At 33.5% G+C, this 22,227-nt stretch overlaps 1 protein-coding gene and 1 long non-coding RNA gene across 7 annotated transcripts in view; both read left to right on the top strand.

Annotated features, from left to right (window-relative positions):
• GRIA4 (glutamate ionotropic receptor AMPA type subunit 4) overlaps positions 1-22,227 on the top strand; it is a 635,903-nt gene that overhangs the window by 575,360 nt on the left and 38,316 nt on the right. For all 6 annotated transcript variants that reach the window (XM_040257825.1, XM_040257824.1, XM_040257823.1 and 3 more), the window contains 3 exons: positions 515-885; positions 3,247-3,445; positions 9,400-9,647. In XM_040257825.1, the coding sequence (XP_040113759.1) occupies positions 515-885; positions 3,247-3,445; positions 9,400-9,647 (818 nt within the window). The remainder of the gene's footprint in view (positions 1-514; positions 886-3,246; positions 3,446-9,399; positions 9,648-22,227) is intronic.
• Positions 9,666-22,227, top strand: part of LOC120876134 — a 29,789-nt gene continuing 17,227 nt past the window's right edge. Inside the window, exon 1 of the long non-coding RNA XR_005724104.1 lies at positions 9,666-16,998. This is a non-coding gene — a long non-coding RNA (uncharacterized LOC120876134). The remainder of the gene's footprint in view (positions 16,999-22,227) is intronic.

Below are 22,227 nucleotides of genomic sequence, written 5' to 3'. Positions count from 1 at the left end.
TCATGCTAGGTTTTCTCATAACTGGAAAAAAGTAAAAAAGAAAAGGCTATTTGAAATTTGCAATTCAAATTTTAAGGAATGGCCAAGTAATGAATTAATGGCAACATTCCAAATAGAAAAGACTGCAAAATATCAGCAGTTCTAGCTAAGAAATTCATAAATTCAGCCATATGGGAAAACTTTCATGAGTCCTCCTCTGCACTATGTCAGACCCTTAAAGACTAATGCAGTTATTTGAGTTTAAGCTATTTTTGCTATGCCTACTCTTTCTCTTTTTCTCTCCCTCTTATCTAATTACTAGCACAAATAAAAATATATTTGCAATTAAAGTGACATAATATCTTATGAAAAAAATCTACTGTTCATCTTTGTCACTGGCCTTATTTATTGTAGGTATTCCAAAAAAATTTAGAATAAATACTAACAGGTTAAAATCTGAGTGAATCAATCCGGTACTAAATGGTTCATGGAATCTATTAACCCACATTTTTTTCATGTGTCTTTTCTTTTATAGAAAGCAGAGATTGCTATTGCCCCTCTGACAATCACTTTGGTCCGAGAGGAGGTCATTGACTTCTCTAAGCCCTTCATGAGTTTGGGCATATCTATTATGATCAAAAAGCCTCAGAAATCTAAACCAGGAGTGTTTTCCTTCTTGGATCCTCTGGCCTATGAGATTTGGATGTGCATAGTCTTTGCCTACATCGGTGTCAGCGTGGTCTTGTTCCTAGTTAGCAGGTTTAGTCCATACGAGTGGCACACAGAAGAGCCGGAAGATGGGAAGGAAGGACCCAGCGACCAGCCTCCCAACGAGTTTGGCATCTTTAACAGCCTCTGGTTTTCCCTGGGTGCTTTTATGCAGCAAGGATGTGACATTTCACCCAGGTTAGTTTCAAAGCCTTTAAGTTCTTCAGCAACTCCCTAGTAATTCTAAATATTGTGCATAACTTCTCTCTCTATGTTCTTATTCTAGAGGCAGAGCATTACCTAAAACAGAGAAAGACTTTTTACTCCCCAAATTAATCTAAATATACTCATAACCAACTTTTCCAGATTAGCACACAAAGTATGGATGCTTCATAAAGGTTAATTTCCCACTGGAAAAGGAACATATGAAACCCACCAGAATTCTCAAAAATCATTTAGTATTAATATTTCCTATGGTGACTTGGCAGGTGGAAATTAAACCTAAATTCTTAAGAAAAGAAATTTATTTTCATGTTATTTCCTTTACAAAATCAAATGTTTTTGTCATTGTTGTTCATATTTCAGAATTAATTTTGAATTCAACTTAAATCCTAGGTAGCTTAATGGAAATTTCTGCCATGAAATTACCTAAAACCTAAGTCAATATAGTAGGTTCCAGATATACTTTTTTCTAAGCAATTATAAAGAAGCTAAGCAGTATACAGAGTCAGGAATGTAAATACTATATATGTTTTATCTGTGGAGTCATAGCTCATGTCAGTTAAGATATAGTTTAGTGAAGTTTGCCAAAAATACAGCCAACCTACTGCTACAAGAAAAATACAAAATTTCTCTGAGAAAAGTAGGTGAAGGCAAGAGAAGCTAAGAATTAAACTTAAACAGTGACATATTAGCATCACATATATGTGTATCATTTTAAGAAATCTTTCTTAAAAAGTGACATTCTAGCAACAATGCATTTTGTATTCCTTATGACCCAGTTCAGTTCAGTTCAGTCACTCAGTCATGTCCAACTCTTTCTGACCCCATGAATTGCAGCACACCAGGCCTCCCTGTCCATCACCAACTCCCGAGTTCACTCAAACTCACGTCCATCAAGTTGGTGATGCCATCTAGCCATCTCATCCTCGGTCGTCCCCTTCTCCTCCTGCCCCCAATCCCTCCCAGTATCAGAGTCTTTTCCAATGAGTCAATTCTTCGCATGAGGTGGCCAAAGTACTGCAGTTTCAGCTTTAGCATCATTCCTTCCAAAGAACACCCAGGGCTAATCTCCTTCAGAATGGACTGGTTAGATCTCCTTGCAGTCCAAGGGACTCTCAAGAGTCTTCTCCAACACCACAGTTCAAAAGCATCAATTCTTCGGCACTCAGCTTTCTTCACAGTCCAACTCTCACATCCATACATCACTACTGGAACCCTATAAATGTGCATAAATTCCAGCATAGGAATTTGAATAAATAATCTTCAGTTAATGAAAAGAAATCAAAACAAATCAGGTAATAATTTTATGGCTTTATAAATCAGGATTAAGTAAATTCTAAGTTAAAACCAATAGGTGCCACTTATATAGTAACATTAAGAAGGGAGCATTTTGAGCTAGAAATGCCATGGAAAATATTAAGAAAATATTTTAAAATAATTCTCACAGGAATTTTAGGTAGTCTGATGGTCCTATTGGGTGAAATCAATTATGACTATGCTCTAAATTTTTTATTCATTTCATTGTCACTTTTTCTCTACTCACTCACACATCCTTAATAGCCAGAGAAAGGGTGAGAGAAAACATTTTCTGAGCTCTAGCATCAGTTTTCAGTGCTGTCATACTGCACACTGACAAGCCACATGCTTTGGCCTCATGTGGGCAGTGGCAAAGAGAACATTTTTATACCAGTGTGGAAAGCACTTTAAGACATAGCTCATCCTCCACTCAGAAAAGAAATATTGTAATGTTCTTATCCAACAAACAAAGTGTTCTCAGCTATGGTTCCTTGGAGACCAATCCTAGGTATTTTTCCGATCAAGCCCCACCTTGGCATATGTCCCATCTATCCTTGCATACCTCTGACTGAAGGTAAAAACAAGTTCTCTCACAAAAGCATCTACCGCCTTGTATCAAAATCTAAGAGTTTACCCATTGTTAAGATGTATTGCTATTTTATAATAGTGCTGCCAATCAAACTGGGATACTGTGTTTTATCTTGTCAAACATAGGCTGCCTCCTAAATTCAGAGACACTGAAGTGTAAGAGGGGAGTCAATGAATTTAAGCCAGTGTTCCTCCTCTGGATCTGAAGGAAAGGCATTTGGTTCCACATTTCTGCCAAGTAAACAATTAAAAGGAAAAGTATTTTTAAAATGGCATTTATACATTTAATATAGCATGAAAGATATCAAATGATACAGAAATACTAGAATCATTCTTGAGTAGACTATTCAGAACATAAAATGACACTTGCAATTATTTTTAAACATGCACAATGTTATTTTTCTTTATGTTGATTATAGAAAGGAAAATGTACATTATCTTATCCATGTTTAGATCCCTCTCAGGACGAATTGTGGGAGGTGTTTGGTGGTTCTTTACACTCATCATTATATCATCTTATACTGCTAACCTCGCTGCTTTCCTGACGGTTGAGAGAATGGTCTCCCCTATAGAAAGTGCAGAAGATTTGGCCAAACAAACAGAAATTGCCTACGGAACACTGGACTCAGGGTCAACAAAAGAATTCTTCAGAGTAAGTTGAGGGGAAAACTAAAAAGGAAATGTTCATAACTTTGAAATTTAAGCAATTTTGCAAACAATTATACTATGGGCTCTAGCTATCAGAGGCTTTGCAGACACAATGGTAACTGCTATATTTAAACATAGCTATGCTGTATATTTCTACTTGGATTTTAGTGATTTTAAGTTGCAAAAGCTTATTGATTTACTCACATTGCAAGAGGGACCCTCACTAAGGAAAAGTAAGAGCAAAAAAGGTAAATAAAGCAACTTTATTTAATAATTCATCCCAAAGATTCCAGATAATGCCATGATACTTTATCTGGTAAGATTTGAATTTGTCTATGCTTTGGGACTTAGAGCATAAAAATGAAAACAGGGCATTAAAAAAAATAAAATACAATTACCTTACTGCATTTGAGTATCAAAGCCTTAATAGCATGTTATAGTACTTATATGAGGTTTATTGTTCCATAATGTATTCTGTAACAATGGATTTCAAAGCAATATATTTGCTTTCTCACTAGATAAAAAGAACAATAACTAGTAAGTTCTAGCACCCTTGTAAAACATTGTGTGGTGTTTCATTTGAGCTGACTTCTCTGTTTTCGCAGATAAAAATTGCTCAAACTGATATAATTGTATTTCACATATGGATATGATTCCTTTGGCTTGCCATCAGGATGGCAAGTATTTTGGAGGTTTTGGTTTTCATCTCCTAGTGCCACTCTAAGGATGAATTTTTTGATCAGAGAATCTCTTTTACTCTGGTTTTACTTAAATCCAGAAATATAAATTTCATAATATCTGATCAGAGATAAAGGTTCATTTTGTGACTTCAGAACCAAAAAACTAAAAAGTAGTAAGGGTAACATTTTCACAAATATTTAGCTAGGTAATAATTGCATCTTATATTAGTATTAAACATCAATTGCTTAAAGACTAGATATTTAACAATTTAGAGGACAAGATATATTTCACTATTTCCTAAACTATTACGTAAAATTAATGATAGCCCTTTAAAGCAAATTCACTCATATATAGTACTTGGGAAATTATACTTTCTTTTAAAATGTATACATTTATTGTTTTCTCATTCAGGTTTCAAGTTACTCCTTAAGCCAGGCTTAATTTTCATGCACTTGAATTTCGATAAGATATTTCTCTTTTTTAAAAAAATTCAATTATCGTATTCTTATATACTTCACTAAATCACTGATGTAACACAGCAAATCATTCTAAAACTGTCAAACCCATCACTGCACATTGTGTTTTTAAAAAATAAAATAACAGACAGTGAACATATTTGTCAACAATTTGGAACATTACAAATAGATATAAAATTTTAAGTTAATTATAAAGTATTTGTAGATTTTTCTAAAATTATAAATAATAGTCACAACAATATATTTTATTAACTTAATTAGCCAAACTTTTTTAACTTACTAAGTGCATCCCAGTCTCTGAAGCTTAATATAATAGCATACTGCTCTAATACATTTGAGCATAACTTCAAAACCTTGCTAGAAATCTAAAAGGTGAAAGTGTTAGTCACTCGGTTGTGTCCAATTCTACAAGCCCAAGGACTATAGCCTTCCAGGCTCCTCTGTCCATGGGATTTCCCAGGCAAGAATCCTGGAGTGGGTTGTCATTAAAATTTCACCCAAAAGAAAGTAGGTAAAATGTAGTGATTTGCCTAAAAATCAGTATACAAATTTGTGCTATTCATTGCATTTTACTGAAAAATGATGGCTGGTTTTCATGTAAATGAAGCAAATATTTATAGGTTCATCATTCTGCTTTGAGTGAAAAAGGAGAAAAGAAACAGAATAGTGATTTCCTGAAAATATTTCAAAGCTGACTCTCTGTAAATCTCTTTGTCATCAAGTACTTTGAAAACATTATTTCTAATCTTTATAGAATTTTTAAAAACTCAAATTTAAAAAACTAATGAGGTAGATAAGAGAATATATTGATTAAAATATATAGGAATAAAGAAAACTGCTTCCTAGACACAGTCTTCCATATAAGTTGTTCAGTCACCATGCCCTATCTCCTTTCTGTCCTACCCAGTTCCAATTTTAAAATTGAAAGAGTTTCATAAGTATAGGTATTTATGCTGCAGAAAAGTTGATCCCAAATGGGACAAGAAAATCATTTTCCTGGAAGCACACTTCCAGGAATGCATAAATTTCAGTTCTCTGATAAAAACCTCATTCATTTCCTACCCTGTGTTCTTCCTCCTCTCTCATACATGATGACCTGTTTTAAATAAACTATTTGTCTGATAGACTGAGGAAACAGACTGTGAAAGGCATTTTTGTCCCTAACAAAATGTTTTCTTACAGAAACACAGTAATGATACATCTATCAGCTTCACTAAATTTCCTCAGGCAGTTATCTATACTCAGGACTTCAAAAAATGTTGACTTTGTTCTGGAAAAAGATTTAAGCCATGGGGAAAATAATATCCGAATTCAACTATTGCCTTGGTTTTGCCCCATTAAGAAACTTGATAACTCTCTTGTTCTGTGCAGCTTGTTAAGCATACACACAGAGGCATTTAAGAAGGCAATGGCAACCCAATCCAGTACTCTTGCCTGGAAAATCCCATGGACGGAGGAGCCTGGTAGGCAGCAGTCCATGGGGTTGCGAAGAGTTGGACACGATGAGAGACTTCACTTTCTCATTTCACTTTCACGCATTAGAGAAGGAAATGGCAACCCACTCCAGTGTTCTTGCCTGGAGAATCCCAGGGCGGAGCCTGGTGGGCTGCCGTCTATGGGGTCGCACAGAGTCGGACACGACTGAAGCGACTTAGCAGCAGCAGCAGCAGAGGCATTTAAAGAAATTTTTTGTTGGTCACTTAATGACTGGCTTTTGTAAAGGCACTTTTACATTATACCTGATTTGAGCACACCGATTTTCATTTCAGTGCAATTTTATCCTGTGCCTGTTTGTCATCAGTGAAATTATGAATGCATAAATGAGGCGGATTAGTATCTCAGTTGTTATATGATCACAGTGCATTGATGAGCTCCTACTGGAACTTCAGTCTTGCTGCATAAGCTACTAAAAGCAAGAAACAATTCACATGATAACAATGTAAATATCAACTACAGTGTATGACATTTTTATATTTATATTAAAAGCAGAAATGACAAAATAATTATGAGAAATTAAAAAGAAAGCACATTTTTAAATCTCCAAGAATTATTTTAAATAACAAAATAGTGTTCTAAATTAAATAGCTTCCCATATATTCCGTTTCATAATAAAAATGAAACTGACATTAATTTCATGATTTTAAAAAGTAGTGATATATTACACTTGCTTATTACCTTGAGCATATTCACTCCCCAAATCTGATCTTTACAGTTGAAGATGAAGATATTAAAAGTGCTGTTATCATTACATTTATGAACTTGCTGAGTCTGCAGAAATTTCCTCAGTTTAGCCCGTCTTATCAAATTTATAACGATTACCTTGCCCTCTTTCCTTAACAGCACCCTCTTACAGTGACAGGTAAGGCACAGCAGTATTATTTCCAGTGCTTTACTTCTTGAATTCTCCCACCTCACCTTCTCCACCACGTGGATTTGATTTTTTCCAAACCATGGCCTTTTTAAATCAGAATCAGAATTTTTAAACACTAACATAGTGACACACCATGTAAATTTTTTTATAGTTTCTTTCATCATTCCTAATTTATATTATACTAATACATAAGAGCTGTTAAGCATAATTACACTAAAGATTCTTCTTTCTTCAGGATTTTAAAGGAGTTAGTTTCTTTTGCATTTACGGTATATGTAATCAATATGATTTAAACAAATACAGCAGTAATTTTCCTCACATTAACATTTTGGGAATGGACTACAATAAAATATCAATAACAAAGGTATTTTATTCCTTTACAAAAATAACTTGCTTTAATTTTCAGTTGCATTTATATTGTAAAATTACTTGTATAATTACCCAGCCCTAAAATCTTTCTTTTTTCCATTTTGCTGTGTTAGTTTTCTTTACTTGTTTCTTGTTCCTGTAATGAAATATTGAATAATAAGAAAGTTGGCAAGTAACAAGCATGATTCTTGTATTCTTAAATTTTTTTAAAAAAATTTTAATCAAACTAATACTCAGATTTTATTTCTTCTAGTTTCAATTTAGTATACACAGTGAAGCAAATATATATATATATATATTACTATATGGCTAATAAATGTTTACCATCAAGTCTCTAAATTGAAATAACCAGAATAGATGTTTAAAGACAAGATTAAGTGATCCAGAAAGTTTATGATTTTCAGAGATTGGAACTCACTGTAAAATGGAATAGTTCATTCTTTGGAAGAACTTCATTATTAGAGATGAAATGAATGAGGCCAGGCAATATGGCCTCCCTAGTGGATCTTATTAATTCAGATAATCTTCTGCCCTGGAACCACATAGAATCTTTGCAATTGAAATATAGTTGGCATAGAATGTTCCTAATATGAAGATTTCTGTAGCAAGAAGAAACCTGTCATTACCTGAACACACATATGTAAATATATCAAGATCTCTGTATCATGAGATATTTTTAAGTGTTAATAACATAAAAACATTTCAGATACCTATTTCCTGAAATAAGTAATTTCTATTTCCTGAAAATTTTCAGGATATCTATTTCCCATCTGATATTTATCACTATCTGAACGTATATTAAAATATCTGGAGTTTGATTTTTTAGGTATGCAAATATCTTGTGTGGCTTATTGTATAGGTTTATTGATTGCTAAATTCCCATCTTATGAAGCCAAAAGTTTGAATACCACTTTTAATCAGTCATCTGAGTCATTTGCTTTTGCCTAGAACATGTATTCTTAAGTTTGCTATTCAGGTTCCTTGTCAAATTATTGAATATCTGCTTCTTGTTAGATTCTATCTTCTGATAATCAAACAAAGTTGGCTTACATAAGTATACACGATACTCAGAATTTGGCCTCATGCATAGAGTCAAGTTTGGTGGAAATCTCCATTACTTTTAGTTTTGATCCAGGTGCAAAATTTCCCCACTTTGCTATTGAACAAAAATAACTGCACCAGATAAAAGTCTGTGTGTATCATTGTATTAACACCAAACAGGATTCAGACTTTTCTATTTTATTAAACACATCCTTAAGGACATTTGCATTCACTTGGATGTATTTTCACATAAAAAAGAAAAAAAGAATGTGTGGATAAAAAAATCTAATATGAATGCAGATACCCACAAAAGGAATTGAATAAATTAAGTACAAAATTCAGTGTAGATCAAGCCAATAAATAAAAAAATAAAATTTCTTTACTGAAGTCAAGGGATTAGAAAAACTAACTTTCCAAAATAGAAAGTGGAAAAACAGGAATCACTTCTCTTTAAGTTTAATGTATCTTCTATTTGGAGATTTTGTTAGAAAAGGTCTAAAAATGCTTTGGTGGACCTAAAATTTGATTCTTGTTTTATGGATATTTGTTTTACAAACTAGGGCAGATTTCTCCTCCTCCTTTGGTGCTCAACTGCTGACTTGATAGGGGCTGCATATTTTGTATGTATCTTTTTGAATGGTTCTCGTTAAAACTTGGAGACATGGAAAAGTATAAAAATAAAACAATATAACAATTCTCCTTGTTTGCTATAGTTCAGTACAACTCTCTCTATGGATGTATATATTTCATAAAAATAATAAGTTGTTCTTTAAGCAGTTAACTAGGGTAATTATGACATGAGGTACTTTTTTCATCAAATATCACTTTTAAATATCTTTCATTTCATTGATTTTCTTAAACAATGGTAAAAGGCAGTTTTCTAATTGAAAAAAATAGTGTAATTATGACAAATTGGAATTAGGGTGTAATGTAAAAGGCTTTATCCTGATTCCAGTTCAGTCAATATTAACATCTTGTTCCCTTCTTTCCTGTATTTAATTTTATTTTAATTTCCTCCAGAGATCAAAAATAGCAGTGTATGAAAAGATGTGGACCTACATGCGATCAGCAGAGCCATCAGTGTTCACTAGGACTACAGCTGAGGGAGTAGCTCGTGTCCGAAAATCCAAGGGCAAATTTGCCTTTCTCCTGGAGTCCACTATGAATGAATACATTGAGCAGCGAAAGCCATGTGACACAATGAAAGTTGGAGGAAATCTGGATTCAAAAGGCTATGGAGTAGCAACGCCCAAGGGCTCTTCATTAAGGTGGGTGGAATAGTATAACAATGTAACATGTGTTGTTATAGTATTCCACCTTCCCTGATGTCCCTGAGAGAATTATTTTGTTTTGTGTGTGAACATGGTATGTTTGTTTGTTTTTCTTTCTCTCCATTTCATATTTTTTGGTCAACAATCAGGTAATTTTTTTTTAATTTTAGAATAATTAATCATAATTGACATATATCTTTTAAGGCCATATAAAAACCAAACTGGTTGAACACCTGCTGCTTCCAGTGGGCCTAAAACGGGTAGCATATGCTTCTATATCTCATCAACTTTTTTTGGTCACTGAAATCTACATTCTCATTGTGTCAGTAATAATTCTACATTTTTCATTATTTTTTAAAATTATGCCTGCCCACTAGTTTCTATGAAGAAATCAACATCTTCTAGAAAAACACTTATTTTTCCATTTCAATGTTTCATTTATTATGACATCATTATATTTTTAGAAAATCCTCATGTTGTACTGATGCTAACTTTGCAAATCACATTTATTTAAAAATGCAGGAGGGAAAACTGGGCTCTGATTTTATGGTGCTTACTCAAGTCACACTCTCATCTGTTGCAAAGGGAGTATGGCATAAGTAAGATCTGTAAAATTAGACCCAATAACAATGCAAAATTGTTAACAGATAGACCCCTAAAATATGACTTATGACTAAAGCATCACACATGTGGTTAATAGCCCACAAGTGTTAAAAGTGGCACTTTAATTCTTAAGGAAATGTTGGTAAAACCTGCCCTTTTTACCCTTTTGGTCCTGGACATAGAAAATCCACATGTTTATGTCCAGGAGGCAGTGTTTCCTATTTTCCTTAAGTAATAAAGGCTGCTTTTGAGTTACTGGGACTAGAATAAAGCCAGGGTCAAAAGTGACAACTGACAAATTACTCTGGTCTCAGTGCTGTTTAGGAGAGATCCATACAAAACACAGATTCAAGAGGAAATCAGAATCTTTGCTAAAGGAATTAATCAAGAACCTGATCTTGAGAAATGATGTTTCTGGTAAGCCTTGGCAAATTAAGGTAATAAGACCTGTACTATTGCCTAGTTAAGAGTGAGAACAATATAATAATATACGATTTGTTTCAAAGGGGGAACTGCAAAGTGCTTTGGGTATCTGTATTGGATGGTGGAGGAGTTGAGACAAATATAAGAAACAAATACTAGTACTGAAAAGTTGTGTTAAACCAATATTTTGTGCTTGTAAACAACACTGTAACAATTAGAGAGTGGCTTCATGTTATGTTCAAAAGGGGTGATTTTTAAAGAGATAGAAAAAAGTTAGCCAGTAAAGACAAGTTTGAGTGTAAACTTTGGCAATTCTGAAGTCAGGTTTATTTGAACATACTTCCCATGTGAAACTGGAGAATTGTGCAAGGGGGAAGTCCAACATAGATTATCCATGGGAATCCTCTAACTATAGCAGAGGAATCTGTAGTTCTTAAATAATGCTGGGGAAAGTATAGATCAATAAATAATTGTGAAATATCAAAATAAATAAATCAATTATCCATGATAAAATTCTACCCTAAAATATTTTAGCCATTCAGAATCAGGCATCAGGATATTTGGTCTTGAAAGGGTTTATTTTGTTTAATGAAATATAAGAAAGATGTAATTTCAATGAGGCCATGTGGCAAATACATCTCCATCAAAATAGTAACTACAAGAGTACAAAGTATAAATTATTTTTAAAAAACCCAAAGAAAGACAGCTATGGTGGTTGATATGTAGATCACTGTTTAGACTATTGATTGCATTCATTGGATGTAGCATTTGCTCTTAGTTAATTCTCTCTGGATGTGGCTGCCTTGTCCTCTGTCTTGTGTCTACTGATAAAGGCAAGTTCCAGGGACTGAATTTGGCCTGCAGATACTGGTGCGCCTGACTCGCATTGATAGCAACAGTGTTCCTGTCTTAAATGTGCCACTTTGTCAAATCCACACTACAGGGATTGTTTGGGGGGAAGCTGAAGGACTTCATCTGTCTAGAACTGTATAATAATCAGCTCTGGCCTCCCCCTGCTTTTCCTGTCTTTCCCTGGATCTTGTTAATGAGGCAGTTGTTAAACTCAGCTTCCTGGGTGAAGAGTTTGATTATGTGCTTTGCTTTATACATGCCACAATTTCCTGAGCAAGCTGGCCCCTGCATGACAAAAACAGTCATTTTGTCCTGCCTTTGAGAATGCTGGAAGGGCACTGAGGGCTAACCAGCATTCACCTTACCCACACCTCTTCACTCCTTCACACTTAGCCCTACTGAGTAGGAGGCTCATTAAGCTTGAATTCTTGTTCTTATTCAACCAGTAACCTTCTGCTTCAAAACAGGGAAACTAACGTAGAGAAGAATGTAGAGATTGACTAATAGGCAGCTTCTGTATAAAAGATAAAATGCAAAAGAATTGCAGTCCTTAGAGCAAAATCCAGAGGGTATAACTGCATCAGAGTATCTTTGAAAGCTTTCTTCCTTATTTCTTCAGCTGAGACTAAGTCTATTTTCCTGTAAGATCTTTTTTAACCAGATTTTTGGGTTAATACAATGAAACTGGTCTATTTTGTTGTCATTAATTATGGCTTTCTTTCAAATGCTGCTGTTTTGATTCAAGGGCAACATGAGATTTTAAGAAAAGGAGAAAAAATCTTCCTTTTATATATGTATACATAGTAAAGTTGTATAGTTTACTATCAAAATAGTACTTTCTTTTGTCTATTATCTATATTACATGAGTTTCTATACTTTTAACTTTGCCATGCAATAAGTAAACTGCTAAAGATTCCTTAGAGTGAATCATAATTTAGTTAATACAGATTTATTGGCTATTACATGGTTTCTAAATGAGAAATACCCTTTTTAAAGATATTCATGGTATCTAAAATCTTCAAGTACCTCTAGGGAAGCTAGAAGTAGATCATACCTTCAGAATTTTCCTGGCATTTGTAAGAATGCGTATGCTTGACCTTAACGTTTGAAATCAAGTTAAAGAACTAGCCTTCTGGGAATTCCCTGGAAGTCTGGTGGTTAGGACTTGTTGGTTTCACTGCCCTGGACCCGTGTTCAGACCTTGGCCAGGGAACTAAGATCCTGCAAGCCATACAGTGCAACTAAAAATAAAATTTAAAAAGGAAAAAACTAATTTCCTCTACTTTTATTTTTCAATAGTTACAATCCCCATTCACATGTTGCCTTCTCTAAAGATAAGAAGTATTTGTGGAACTGTTGCTAGTATAAACTAATGATCTGTCAAAAAAAAAAGTATCTTCCAAGAGAAAACAGCCCCTAAAGAACTTCATCAGTGTTTGAAATCTGGAGGGAAAAGAGGTCCAGTTGGACTTGGGAGCTCATCCTTTGAAACCAAGCACATCATGCTTAGTTTGAAAGAAGCCAACTTAGAACCCCCACAGCAATAGCGTGGCAGGAGGGGACAAAGTACTAAGAAAGGGAATAGCAGGGCACATCTTCACTGGACCTTTTATTTGAGTGTTTAACACAATTATTGTCCTCATCAGACACTTGGCTCAATTCTAAATCTGTATCAGGGTAGGTAGAGTTCTCTGTATGCCAAATTATGTTTCTTCCACTTTGGAGTATTTTTTAGAGCAGATGTATTCAACTTAACATTTAAATTCATGTGTGAAAAATATATTATCTGTAAACAACCACTTTCCTGTGTAAAATTTGTGGGACATATTTAGTCATCAGTTCAGTTCTTAGAAAATTTAGAAAGGAGGAGTTTCTTGATATTGTTTGTGAGAATAAAGTTGTAGTCTATTTTTGGTGTTAGCAACAAGTCAATTGTTAACACTTAATATAGACACTAGTAAAACTTAAAAGTGCAGAAATTTAAAGCTGAGTACTTATTAGTACTCAGCCTCAAGTACTTTTAATTTGTTTTCTGGAAATGAATTACAGAAGATTAGTATACAATTTTTTTTAACTATTATGGGAAAAGAGAGAAATTCTCATTTATAAATATCCTTCATTTTATTTGCTGTCATATTAAAAAATGCTACAGATAACTTACATATTAAAAAATGCTACAGATAACTGACATATTTAAAAATGCTACACAAAAACTTAGTTCTTGTGATCTCTTTATGTTTTGGAACTTAGTCTGATAGCCTAGCCTAGGGATTAGAAAAATGCACTCATATAGACATCAATAGCACCTCTCAGCATACAAACACATGCAATTCCCCTGGCTGTGATATGCTTAAGCACTTACCCTGTTTGCTGTTAGAGATGTGGAAATACCAAGTATCTCACTTCACATGGTAAAGGTATCAGTGTTAAATGTGTCCCAGGGGGAAATATTCCTCTTTAGCATTCATACATTCCATCCTTCTCTTGCTTGATATTGAGTACAGTAGGAAACATAAAACTTTCCACTGCTATTTAAAATTTTAGGTGTTTCATTTAACTTTTTTCCTACAATTAAAAGAAGATTAAAATTACAACTTCCCATGCAAAGGAAAAAAATCTTGCATTTTTCTACACTTCTTTAAGATTCATGAAGCATTAACATTTTACATTCTTCCCGCTCATTAAAAAACATGCTAATATGATTTGCTTTTATTCATTTGCCAGTTTATTCAACAAATGGTTGTTGAGTTCCAACTGAGAATTTACCAAATAGATTTCAAGTTGTTCTCTCTAGGGATGTTTTGTGGCTAGCTAGGTAACACCATTTGACCGTTTCTAAATTCAATATTCAGCTGTGTTTCTAAATCAAATATTCAGCTCTCCATTACATTTAGAAGCAATATTTTAGTAACTTGCCTGAGAAAAGTGAATAATGTGTGGCTGTTTTAGTTTATACTACTTCAAAGAGGATTAAATTTAACAAGATAAAATTGCTAAGAAAAGAAGTTCAATAGGTAAACTTTCACAAACTGATTTAACAAGAAATCTAAGACTAGATCTTCATTTTGACAGTGCAGTGAAAAGCCAGAATTCCACACTGCTGTTCTTTCATCCCACACTATTATCTTGTAAACAAATACTCTTAAGTATAAAGAATTCCCCCAAACAATATCTATAGCCTATAAATTCAGGTTAATTCACAACTAATGTGAGTGCAGAATCTATAACCTTGAGTTACATCTGCCACATATATTTAGAAAACATAAAGTTGTCTCTAAGACCAAAGTTCATAATCTGATATGTATAAATATGCTGTAGATGTGTTTCCTCTTGGTATATATCTAATAGCTGGACAAGTTCCATATTATGTCACTCATCTTTATATATCATCTCACTATAAGTATTGGTTTCTAGAATTGCAGTATTAGTGTTCAGGTTATAAAGGGGACGCAGAGAAACAAGAAAGCAAGTGAACAATGGGTCTGTTCAGCTAAGAAAATATCAGCCAAGTTTGTGTGGACTGGTTTGTTATTCATATTTAAGAGAAGGAAGATAAAATATTTTGACAGTCATTTGAAATGAACTGGAAAAAAAAAAAAAGAAATGAACTGGAAAATAGTAAAGACTATGATTTATAATTATATTCTAAGTAGAAATAAGAAACGGTAACCCGTTTATTTTATAAATGTTTATTTCTCCCCAAAAATCAGTCCTATAACTTTTGTCTTCAAAATGATATAACATACATTTGAGATAGCTTTGCTACAAGCATAATATATGCACCTGGCAACACCTGAAGAGAAAGTCGCCATTCAACTCTCCAAAATACCTTACCTGGCCTCTAACCTTCTTATAAATGGCATTATATTGACTCTAAGAACATTTTATAAATAATAATTATACAAACAGAAGTTAGAAATACTATGAATACATTGTCTATCCTCCATTAATACCACAAATGGGTTTTTCATGATTGCTGCTGCTGCTGCTAAGTTGCTTTAGTCGTGTCCGACTCTGTGTGACCCCATAGACAGCAGCCCACCAGGCTCCCCCGTCCCTGGGATTCCTCAGGCAAGAACACTGGAGTGGGTTGCCATTTGCTTCTCCAATGCATGAAAGTGAGACGTGAAAGTGAAGTCACTCAGTCGTGTCCGACTCTTCGCAACCCCATGGACTGCAGCCTACCAGGCTCCTCCGTCCATGGGATTTTCCAGGCAAGAGTACTGGAGTGGGTTGCCATTGCCTTCTCCTTTCATGATTAAAAGTAGTTTATTTTTAATGAATAGGTACCATACTTTCTAAAAATCTAAAACATTGTTAAGACTCATTCAAAGAATGAAATACACTTTCAAAAACTTTGTAAAGTCATTTCAACATGTTTCTCTACCGTCACACAACTCAACAATGAAAAAACATTAAAGGCATAAAAATATTTGTAGCATTAAATTGTGCCTTTCAAAGTACACTATGCCAAAATTTGCAAGAAATCTATTGTTTTAAACTCTACTAACGAAAATCATGACATCATATTGAAATAACCACGGTTTTACTTATATTGCTTTTTCTCTAAGATTCTCAATGAAGAAAATGCATAAGTATTTTTTTACAGAAATGTTAAAAATTCAATCTATTTTCTCTAAGTGTTAATTCTTTGGGAGTTTGCCAAAATAAAAATCAAACTGGAGTCAATCAAACAAGTGTAACACAAACAACTCACTTTCAAAGGCGATATGAGTATATGGGCTCCTCTCCATTGTTGCTTTACTATGCAAGTTTATATAAAAGCTGTCAAGAACTATCTGCAAGGCCTCTGCTATAATAGAAGCCTAGTCATTTCATATTTGGGGCTGAGAGATATGCAACTTCTAAACATCCTTTTTGATAGAGTAACAGGCCAGAATACTATTAGTAAATAAGAGAAGATATCACCAGATCCCCAGTCCCTCGTGTCCTCTCTTTTTAGGTGCTTGTAACTAAGACCACAGAAAAAGTATTATCAACAAGTCATTGCTACTTAGACTTTAGCATGAAAAGCAAATGCTTTCTTAAAAGCATGAGAAATAGAAAACTTAAAATTAAACCAATATCCAGAACCCTAAATCAATAAATACCCTAACCTTTGGCTTATGTTTGAGGCTAGGCCAGCCAGAAGTAAATAGGATCCCAAAAAAATGGACCTGATTGTCTTTCAGAGTAAATATGAAGGGCATAGACTAAAAAAAAAAAAAAAAAAGAATTACTTTCCATGAAATGATAAAGTAATGATAATATGATAATATAAGGCAAAGAATCAGTTAGTCTATCATTTAATTAATATTTTTAATTTGTTCACTTTTAAGACATAATGTTTGAATTTAGCTTAATGTATAACTCTAAAAATTGCTGGGCAGGCTATTTCAAAAATGAAATAATATTAGTAAAAATACAGCATTATGGCTTTCAAACCACTTTTATATATATATATATATATGTTCACCTGCTCCTTTTAACCTTTTTATGTTGTCATTTTATTATAAAGGAAGACATAAATTAGAGATGTTAAGTGACTTGCCCACAGGCCCACACAGCTGAGATTGGAAATGAGATCTTCTGACTCTCTCCAGTGCTCTTATGGGAAAAGAACAGCAACAACAACAACAAAAAAAAACCCTCTTTACTGTAACTATAGTTTACTTTGAAAGGTTATTGAATAGATTCTATGATTATCCTATGTTGTAGTTTCATCGATATTGATAATTTCAAGGTATATTGAAAATACCCATATAAGAGCTCAAGAAATTATAATGTTTAATTCATATTATAAACTAAAGAAACTCTGCTAAATTAACTAAATTAGACAGAGGTAGGTTTCAGGTCAACACAAAGAAAGATTTTACAACAATTAAAATAGGTTCAAATAATGGGGGGATAATTGGCTATGTTTCCCAAATTGTTCAAATAGAAGAGATTCTCACATCTCAGAGAGTACACACAGTGACATCTAAATTTCTGTCTCATTTCGAGAGTCTGAGATTCTGGGTCATGTCCTGAACTGTCTTTAGTAAAACAACCAAAGAATTCTGTTATACCTCTTTGAAGCTGTGGACACTTAATAACACTAGGGGGAAATTCATTCCCAGAATTTCAATAGAAGCTCATTAGGCTTTGGGATTAAGTAATTCACTAATTAAGTAAATAGCTGCTTTTATCATAGTCTGTCTACAATGTGAAATGGAAAAGTGTTTAAGGAAAGCACTTCTCTGAGAGAACCAGAGAGACACAGTTCTTGTAGTTATATAGAGTTTTAAAATTAGATAATGACATCACATTTGGGGCAATATGCAAATCTGACAAAACCCTTTGAATTATATGAGTGGTAGTAAAACAGCTAAAGTGAAGCACTTGGATGTAGAAGGACTTTCTTTGTTTTTTAAGAATGAAACATTTTTCCATATCTAGATATGATTTTTAAAATTGATCTATATAATGTATCCTGTATTGTTTCAGTATGTAATACTTGAGAGTGTCGATTTTTAAGGGCACCATAATATCGCCAACAGCTTTATTACTATTTAATTTCTTTTCCATTTTTTTTCCTTCATCATAAATAGCAATCAGTTAATGCCCTGAAGCAGGAAGACTGCACAGCCATTGTGATTGTAACCAAGCCTGGCAGTGTACCTACAGTTTTTCTTTTTCATAGATTCTCAGATTATTTGGAATATAAAGGTATTTCTGTCAAAACCCTGTCATATAAGTGGGCTCCATGGATGAAGTAGGTGTTTCATAAAATATACTCTTTTTTATATTTATAGCATAGATTTATGATTTCTGAATGTATCTTTTTCAAAAAAAAAGTATTTCTGTATATTTTCTTTAGAATTTATAGAATATAATGGATAAAGACAGGTTTGTCAAAAGAGCCATTCTTAGAATATTCATTAAAGAGATGATGTTAAAGTTTCTAAGGATGTGAAAAATGTGCATATTTATAGTTGGAGGAGTTTTATGGTGCCATAGAAATATTATGGAACTTTAAAGTGATTAAAGATCATAGGGTGAATCTAATGCTAAATAAGTGGTAATAGTAATACATGTATAATACAGAATCTTCCATACAGTGTTTTTTCCCTGCATATATTCATAATAGCCATTTGAATAACAGCTAAAACATCCTTCATTTTGATATTTCTGGAATATATTGTGACAACCTGAGCTTCCAAAAGTACATCCATTTTCTCACTTGATGTCATTTTACTTGATAAAGAATTTTAATAAGTTACCCAAAGTTAAATAACAATAGCACATGATCTTGTATGGGTTCAGGCTCATTCTTGGTCTCCACTTTCCTCCATGTCTCACAGAATTTAATTAACTGTCTGGTATTTGATTTTTTATGGGAGCCAGTCACTATCTCTGAAATTATGTCAAGGGGTATCCAGGAATTGGCTCGAAAGTCAATTAATTAGACAGCAGTCCCTGAAGATTTGAAGTCATTCAAGTAAGAAAAAAAATATATCATGTATAACTGACTTACTTTTTTGTACAGCAGAAACTCCAAATTTAAAAAAGACCATATCAGAGACCATATAAATGAAAAGAAAAAAATTAATATCTACTACATATCAAGCATACATATATGAACATATTTTCCCCCACAGCCCTTTGATGTTGGTATCTTCATCTGGACAGACGATGTTGTTAAAATTCAAGTCAAATAACTGAGAAATGACAGAACTGGAATAGAAGCCCATTATTGTATAGTTACCAAATCCATATTCATTTCACTATGCTATCTTGTTTCTCTCCAAAGAAGCCAAGAGTCCTAGTTAGATAGATACATTAAGAAAAAAAAAATCCCATATTTATCTTACCTACGATTCCCTGTTTTGAAAAATTAAATCACATAATTTGCAATCATACTCATCTCTCAGACTTTTTGTTAGTCTTCCAATCTAATGATCTATTAAGGGTTTTTTTTTCACTTTTACAATAATTCTAGTTCATATCAGATTTAATACTGCTCCAAATATGATGTTGCCTCTAGCACTATCATTTTACTCTCAAAAGACATGAACATCAGGGAAATGGGTTGAAACATCACAGCGTGCCTCTCCCTTCCTGGGGAACTCTAAGCTTCTCATGGTACACCCTACATAATTCACTCCAGCTGATGAAAATTAACAAGTCAATGCTCTTCCATAAATTACTTTGCTCTAAATCAGTATTCAATTTATTGGAGCTCTAATAAAATAGGCTGACTAAAAAGCATACAATTTTGTCCCCCTTACACAGCTAATGTTGGCTTAATACTTAAATGGATCTTAAATTGAATTCAGTGAATGCTCCAGTATATCAGACAGTTGGTAATGTCTTGTGAGACATGAGAAAAGGATCAGCCAGAACTGAACTTGACTTTAATACAAGACCATGTTCTATTATTGTTTAACTTTGGGTATTTCTCCCCTAGGAGGAGGACAGAGGAGAACTAACCAGCTCCAGGACCAAGGTAAGAGGGGAGTTTTCTTTCAAAAGAATGGGTTCCATTTATTTGAAGGAAACCCCTCCCCCACCTATTTTTAATCCTCTTTTCTTTATACATTTATATTTTTTAACTTAACAGGATTAAGAAACCAGCTTTCCACCTGTGCATAATAGTTATTTGAATACCCACATACAAATGTAATAGCAGGATAGAAAAACCTTCACACGTCTTATCAGTTACATGCTAAGGTTTTTTATCATCATTAAACATCAGTGCCAGTCTTCTATTAAGGATTAGATTCTTATATAGGTCTTAGGAAATTGTCATCAGCTTGTAATTCTATTACATGTAAAATATGAATGGTAACTGGCAATCAAACCAAAATGGATAATAAGGTTGCAAAAATTTTGGTAAAATCCAAAGTGTTTCCATAGATAATATATTATTAAGAATTTTTTTACTTTAAATAAGCAGCTGATGTAATTTAAATGATAGATAATTATAAGTATGGTCAGGTTAGACTTGGTGTGAAGTAATATATATTAGTGAAATTTTAACATACTTTTTGAAAGCTGTGGTTAGAAAAATCTAAGAGGAAAGGGAGGTAATATTGCTTCAACCAGTATTTCTCCATGCTTATAGAAGCACTTACCAGGCCTCTTGCATTGCTATTAATGATTTCCAGTGTTACTTCTCATGTTTTATGTTATTATCCATAAACATGACATCAGTATTTCCTGAATTTAATACCGTATTTCAAATTGGTCCCTCCATAAGGGAGAAGTGCAAAGTGAGAAACAAGTGAAATCCAAAGTGAGAATTTATAAAACATCCAGAATTTGAGATATTTGAAGAAGTCTTATGGATTATGGAGGGATCAGCTCCCAGATTCTATCCAGTAATATTTTTTGTTATTGTTACTCTCAAGAAAGCTAGATCTTACGTGACTCAAACAGATTTTAAGAAAGCTCTAGGATCATATAACTAAGACACTTGTGGATCAAGAAGGAAATTTTAGAGAAAAAAAAGAAAGAAAGAAATGTGCAAAAAGAATGAGAATTCAAGCAGTGAGTTGCTAGTAAATAATCATCTTTCAGAAGCAGTTTTTCCTTTGTTGCAGATATGTTTAGAATCTTGACATCAGCCTAAAATTGGATTTTGGAAGTTTTAGTGAAACAAAGTCATTTCAGAAGGATATATTATTGTTAGAGATTGTTGCCTTCTGAACAGGAACCATACTAGTCGTGTAAATTTGACTTTATACCAACATTTATGTAGATTAATGATATTGCCTTGTCGTGCTAAGTCGCTTCAGTCACGTATGACTCTCTCAATACTATGGACTGTAGCCCACCAGCCTGCTCTGTCCATGGAATAATCCAGGCAAGAATACTGGAATGGGTTGTGATGCCCTCCTCCAGGGAGCCTTCCTGACCCAGGTGATCGAACCCAAGTCTCCTGTGGCACACACATTATAGGCAGATTCTTTACCACTGAGCCAATGGGGACGCCTAATGATATTGCAATGGTCACCAAATCCAGAAACCTAATTACTGAACTTTTAACAGATAAAGCATTTTGTCAGATAGAACTTAACTTTGGCTTTCTCACTCACTGACTCTCTTAGTGAAAAGTATAGGATATATTTAAGGTACATTATTTATTCCTAATGTATTTATTCCTGAATTTTATCATGCCAGATACATGGATTGCTTAAGCAAAAAAAAAAAAAAAAAGTCACAATATTTTTAGTGAAGTATTGATGTGTTAGAATTTGACACCACACAGACATTAGTTATGTCAGGCAGATCTGTTATATACTTTGAATTCTTATAAAATATATCATGATAATCTCATTCTAAGAAAGAATTGGTGGTTCTGCAGTGATTTCTAGTTCTTTTGGATAACCTGAAATTGAGATAAGACATCATTTTTTTCTTTTCTTAGTTTCTCAGTAAAGTGAAAGTACTGATCTCATGTTACCTGCATTCAGTTTATTAACTATATTAAGATGAGATGGTGAAAGTGCCCAAACTGGTAATTTAAAAAATATCCAACCCCTGATGAGAAGCTAATAGCTAAAAGACTGTGTGATATTTTCTAGTATTAACATCAATAGGAGCAATGGTAGGTGAGATTATTTTAATAATTTAAACTTTCTTCCTACTTAAATTTTAATAAAAATAAATGAGAGAATATGTTTCTGTTTTGAAATATGATTGTATGCCCTGTCAC

Source organism: Oryx dammah, unplaced genomic scaffold, assembly GCF_014754425.2.
Source record: "Oryx dammah isolate SB20612 unplaced genomic scaffold, SCBI_Odam_1.1 HiC_scaffold_17, whole genome shotgun sequence".
In the NCBI taxonomy this organism is placed as follows: Eukaryota; Metazoa; Chordata; class Mammalia; order Artiodactyla; family Bovidae; genus Oryx; species Oryx dammah.
The sequence above is the reverse complement of the archived record's forward strand: the minus strand, read 5'-3'. Positions and strand labels throughout refer to the sequence as shown.